We start from the raw sequence: 6,000 nt of genomic DNA, 5'->3' as shown, positions 1-6,000 counted from the left end.
TTTTTATGACATTTGTTTGCCGGTGTGTCATGAGATTTTTCTCATGTCGAATGTGTCGTGGCTCAATGAAGGGTGGAAAACACTGGCCAAGTGAACACAAACATTACAACAGCGATGGGAAGTTGGGCTACATCCTTACGCTGCTAAATACGTCTCTGGCATTGAGACAGGACTTCAGAACATTCAGAGAGACGTTTAAAAAAGAAAAATCTATTAATTGTCTGGTAAATTTCCACATCCACTATTAAGTTACATTTTGAAACATCCTCCCTGTTCTCTTAAAATAGGAAAAAGAGGCCAATGTGTTTTTACCAACTTTAGTTTCCCACACATTATTTATATACCTTGTGCCAAAACAAATGCAAAAATTGGCCAAAGTATATTAAAAAAAAAAAAAAAACCCACAATGAACAAACCAGATAAAGTTGCTAATATACAAAAAGATTACAGGAGAGCTGGAATTCAACAGCAATTTTCACAATCAAACACGTTTTAGCAGACACATTACACAGCAGGGAGTTTAAAACCATTCAAAGAAAAATGATAGTTTTTTTTTTTTTTTCCCCCCCATCTGTGTTCACATTTTGGAAACAAAGATTTGTCCTCTTTCCACTGTCGGTTTGAATAAAAGAACCACCCCCAAGGCAAATGAGTTGTTTGCAATGGAACACAAAGACTCCATCTTATACTTTTTTGTTTCCCCTAACGTTTGATCGTTTGGGAAAAAGTGGATTTCCACCGAGTGAGCGTCATGCCAGCGACACACACTGCTTAATACAGCGTTCAAGTGAGGAGGTCTTTGCTAACCGTAAGATATTATATAAATGGAGAGCCTGTTCTCACAAGAACCGAGTTGTAAAGTAACACAAGGGAATTATGATTTTTTTTTTGGGTGACATTTTTTGGAGTGCATCTCTGTGGGGGATTCAAATGTAAATACTTCACATTAATACAAGTGTCCCTGCGCCTTCTGAGCGCCATCTTGTGTACTACATACTTGTACAGTGACACGTGCTAATGTAAAATACTCACGTTTGAACGTTTGCTTAACTTTTTGTACATCTCCCTATTAAAAGTTAATTTGTATTCTCCATAAAAAACAAAATTCTTCACAATCCATCTGCTAGTTGAAGTGCACATCAAAGCAGAATTTACAGAAATTAAATGCATTTATCACAAAATCCCTGTACATAATGTAACTAATGCACTCTTTTCGACTCATTTCCTAATTTTACATTTCTCTGGATCTTCTTCTTTCTCTTCTCATTATGACATAAAAGATTTCACTAACTTAAATACAATTTATACAGCTAGTCGACCTGAAGCCATCATGTGGACAATAAAAAAGGCCAATGAGTGCAGGAATATACACAAAAAGTAGATCAGTATAGTAGATTTAGAAAATGCCGTCCTATTATTCTCGATAAATGAAATGTCTCATCTAGCATTGTTTGCTAAATATTTTTTGGTGTGTATTCTCAGCTCTAAACAGTAGCACACTACACCCCAACTCTACTAACTATACACGTATCTGAGCAACCTTCCTACACGAGTGTCACACAAAGCCTTCTTCTTATCTTACATCGCTCGTCGTTTTAATTACAAGTCTATTTAAAGAAGGAGGGATCCTCTAAGAAGTACCATATTGAGTGTGGTAGATATGTATAAGGCGCAAAATAGCACAGATGATCATTGAAAAAAAAAAAATAAAAATTCAAAAACACAATGCTGTGAGCTAAGCAATGGGATGATAGTCCGTCCGAGTGACCATCTACAAAAGCATTTACATTGCTACTGACTGATACATGAAGGCATTGACACGAGTTCAATGGCGACTGTATTTTTAGGCACCGTGTTGATGTGAGATATATGTGTGAGTGTTTGTGAGCGTGTGTGCGTGTGTGTGTGTGTGTGTGTGAGGAGAAGGGGGGTATGCGTCAGCATAAGGGAGTGGCAGGGCTCATGGTGGTGTGTTCAGGTGTCTGACTTGGGGGTGTACGAACTTAGCAGTCATGGTAGATTTCCAGATTTCCAGGGTCGAGGGGCAAAAATACGAATGAACTTTGGCAGCGATGCCTGCGGAAAACGGCCGCCGAACGATTAAGACAAAGATGAAGATGAAGCCAAAAAGAGGGCGAACACCGTGGGATCCTCTCCGTCTGTGCGCTGCCTCTGTCGCTAGTGGTCGCAGGTTGGAGACAGGCAAAAAAAAAAATTAAGAAAAATAAAACAAAAATAATAATTAAAAAAAAGACAGAGGGACGGATGGCAAAGGGTGCGCCCTCTACAGTCTAGATGAAGTACTCCTTCTTTTCTTCGGCGTGCGCGTGGTTGCCCTCGGCGTTGATGATGGCCGTGTCGGCGTCGGGCGCGTCATCCGCTCCTTTGGCCTCGTTTGTCAAATACGTTCCTGTGGAAAAGCAGAAAAGGAAAACAAAGCGCTTTCAAAGCGAACAAACGTCGCGCACCCCTGCTTCATGTCTGACGCTCAGAGTGAAATTACTCATTTTGAATGTGTCGCAAGGAAGAAGGGTTGTGAAAGTTCAACAGGGTTCTGTGTCAGAAGAACGAGCACCGCAAGCGAATACAGTGGTGCCATGAGATGCAAGTGAGTTTTTCACGATACGACCATTTGTTCGACTGATTTTTTTTGTTTCGACTTGCGAGTGCAGACTTGAGATACGAGCACTGTTTGATGGAAGTGAACTCAACTTAACTCACAACAAGCTGTGGTTTAGCAAATCGTAAATTTTTCTTTAAAAAAGAGATGTCAAACTGCTTATTGCCACTCCCGCTTAGGTTTACTCTCAAACTAATCATAAAACTAAGAGAATTACAATTAAAATTATATTTTAAACAACCACATACTGTAGCTTAGCCTTACACTCCGCTCGCTTAATGCTAATGCTAATTAGCATCTACGTTGCGGTGCTATAACCCTTTTTTAGCAACGGATTGAACACAAATGATCCAGCAACAAGTAAAAAGAGTGTATAAGTACTCACAGTCATAGAAGAATGACTCATATTAATGCTGTACTAATGAGCTGACAGAAGAGTTGAGACATCTCAACGAACACCATAGCTGTCTGTATGGCTGTTGAATACTACCCCACAGCTGTCTGGCTGTTGAATACTACTTTCACTTCATCTGATAACTGAAAAAAACTCGCAAGTTGAGGCACTTGTTCATCAAGGTACCACCGTATATAATTTTTGTGACATTTTTGTTTGGTTTGATTTTACTACATGTCGATGTAAACTTTAGACCTTGGCTCAATAAAGCTCGGGACACTTTGTTTAGAATGATGTGTACAATGGTCAGACCAAAATACATCTAAATCCCATATGTTCTTTCATTGCCTTCAATTCAACCTCCGTGGGTTAACATGACCTGGATGATTGACAATACAGTATACAGAGTGGAATAATTTCACCTCATGCATCTGATGGCCTTTTCAAACCATGTAGTTGACCAACGGGATTTCTACACTCCCACTAGCTTTAAAGGATTCCAACCTACATCGATTCTACATCTTTTTTTTTTTTTTTTTTTTTTTTTGGTCCTTCTCAGCAGCCACTGCATATCATGGACCTGCCACCTTGGGATGGACCTAGCACTGGGAATGTCTAATGGGACAGGGCGGGGAGTCAGTGTGAGCTTTTTGAGATGGACGGCTGGGTCCAAGGTGGTTTTACCTTTATGCCTGGCCAGGTATCTTCCCAGAACAATGATTAAACACAAGGTGACAAAGACCACCACAGCCACCACTCCTCCGATCAAAGCGTGGTCCGTGCCGTGATGGCCCACAGCGTTGGGATCTGAGAAAAAACAGAAGGGAGATGAAAACGCTACTGTCATTAAAGAGAAAGAAACACTGCAAAAAGAAATGAAGCGATTTTCTTTCCAGTTTCCTCTTGTTCTAATGATGCTACTGAGGCGCTGATTCCTTTCACAGAATCTCCCAGGGAATAATAAAATGGAGAGCAAGAGGACGAGAAAGAGAGACACTCGGACAGAAAAATGAAGGTGAAAAGACAACGACATAGGGAGTCGGGGAAAAAAAGAGGAGTTGAATAATTCAAGAACCACCCATGGAGTCACAGGAGTCCCCGAAATGCAAACCAGGCTGGCAGTCGGAAAGCTACAGTAAATAAATCATCACACAGAAAATCCCAAAAAGGACAAGTGTGATTGTTGAGAGCTGAAGACAGGTTTGAAAAAGCTGCACTGAGGATTGACAGAAAGATCTTTATTATGAAGCTGTTCACATCTCATAGAAAAAAAAAGAAAAAAACAGAAGAAAGCCTGAAAAAAAAAAACACTTGTCACATACTGTATTCTGCATACATACATACTGCATACTGTAGTACTATGCTACAAGTGTGTGGAAATCTTTGACCAAAAATGAGACCAGTAGCATGGTCACTTGCAAAATATGCAAATCTATACTCAAATACAATAAAAGTATAAGTGAAACAGAAACAGTGAAACAAAGAAATATTTTTAAATACATTTTTGCGAGTCTGGCTACGATGTTCTGTCTTACTACACACTAAGCGAAGATACACAAGACGCGACCGGTCGGCTTGTTTGAAAGAAAAATAAAAGAATATGTAATGGTTCTCCTGGTAGGAAAGGGGAAAAGGAGACTTCAAAGTACAGGAAATCATACAGGGAAAGAGGTTAGCTAAGAAGTAGGACACAGAGGACTGAGGAGAGGAGAAAGGAATACATGGAGATGCGACATGCCAAACGAGGCATATGATGACATGTATGGCAGGTTGGACACTAAGGTGTGTTCAAATATCTACACTGTCTCACTATTGTTCTGCTGTGGTTCTCACCCCTCGGCCCCTTGTCCACTATCGCTCTGTCTGTCCCCTAAAACCCTTTTCTGTCCGACTGCATTTTCAATAAACATCAGAACAATAAAAACATTTAAAAATAAGCGGAGGGAGTATTTCAAATGCCCCTGTTGCACAGCAAAACTGTTCCAGCACAAAGACACCATTCTGCAAGGCCATGCAGCTGAACAGGACAGGTTTAAAAAAAAAAAAAAAGGTAGAAGGATGACGAGAATGGAGCTGCCAGGCAAGAGAGCTAGAGGAAGACCAAAGAGGTTGATGGATGTTGTGAGGGAGGACGTGAGGGCAGTTGGTGTTAGAGAGGAGGATGCAGGAGATTGGCTTACATGGAAAAGGATGACACGCAGTGGCGACCCCTAACGGGACAAGCCGAAAGGAAATGAAGAAGAAAATATGTCATGGTGACGCGTACTTCCAATCGTTTGTTTATATTTATTTCTATGCCAGTCAGCCAAAATATGTCTTCACGTGAAACCGGACCGTGGTGAAAAAAAGTTGGGGACCGCTGTACTGTGCTGAATCAGAATCAGAATCAGAATCATCTTTATTTGGCAAGTATGTCCAAAAAACACACAAGGAATTTGTCTCCAGTAGTTGGAGCCGCTCGAGTACGACAACAGACAGTCAATTGACAGAGAATACTTTTGGGACATAAAGACATTGACAAAAAACAGTCACTGAGCAATAAAGGGTTGCTCGTTATCTGGTAATGCCGGTCATTTTTTTTTTTTTTTGACAATTGTGCAAAAAGATGCAGAGTCCTCTCGCACTTAGAGCAGTTTGAATGACTTAATATTGCAATAGTCCGGTGCAATGACCATTGTGCTAAGGGCACCGAGACTTCAAGGGGTGCAATAACCTGGGACAATGTTGATTGTGCAAATGTTGCAGATCTCAGTCATTGTGCAAATGGAGCAGATGCTACTCTGGCATGAGTGGGCCGTGTTGGTCAACAACAGATATGAAAATAGATATGAAAATAGTGCAGCGTGGCGAGACTACTATAGTGAGTGCACGAGTAATGTATAAATGGCCCCACAGGTGTGATGGTGGTCGGTGATGCGGCTGGGTGGGTGTGGGGTGTTAAAGTGTCTTTTTCAAATCTGCAGTAGAAGGTATTCAAGTCTTTGAC

General features: G+C 40.8%; 1 protein-coding gene across 3 annotated transcripts in view; it reads right to left on the bottom strand.

Moving 5' to 3' along the window:
* Positions 1-330: 330 nt before the first annotated feature.
* Positions 331-6,000, bottom strand: part of cadm2a (cell adhesion molecule 2a) — a 281,002-nt gene continuing 275,332 nt past the window's right edge. For all 3 annotated transcript variants that reach the window (XM_061702239.1, XM_061702241.1, XM_061702240.1), the window contains 2 exons: positions 3,699-3,821; positions 331-2,410 (listed from right to left, as the gene is read on the bottom strand). In XM_061702239.1, the coding sequence (XP_061558223.1) occupies positions 2,292-2,410; positions 3,699-3,821 (242 nt within the window). In that variant the 3' untranslated portion in view covers positions 331-2,291. The remainder of the gene's footprint in view (positions 2,411-3,698; positions 3,822-6,000) is intronic.

This window comes from Phycodurus eques, chromosome 17, assembly GCF_024500275.1.
Source record: "Phycodurus eques isolate BA_2022a chromosome 17, UOR_Pequ_1.1, whole genome shotgun sequence".
Taxonomy (NCBI): domain Eukaryota; kingdom Metazoa; phylum Chordata; class Actinopteri; order Syngnathiformes; family Syngnathidae; genus Phycodurus; species Phycodurus eques.
This window is presented reverse-complemented; position numbering and strand designations above follow the sequence as displayed.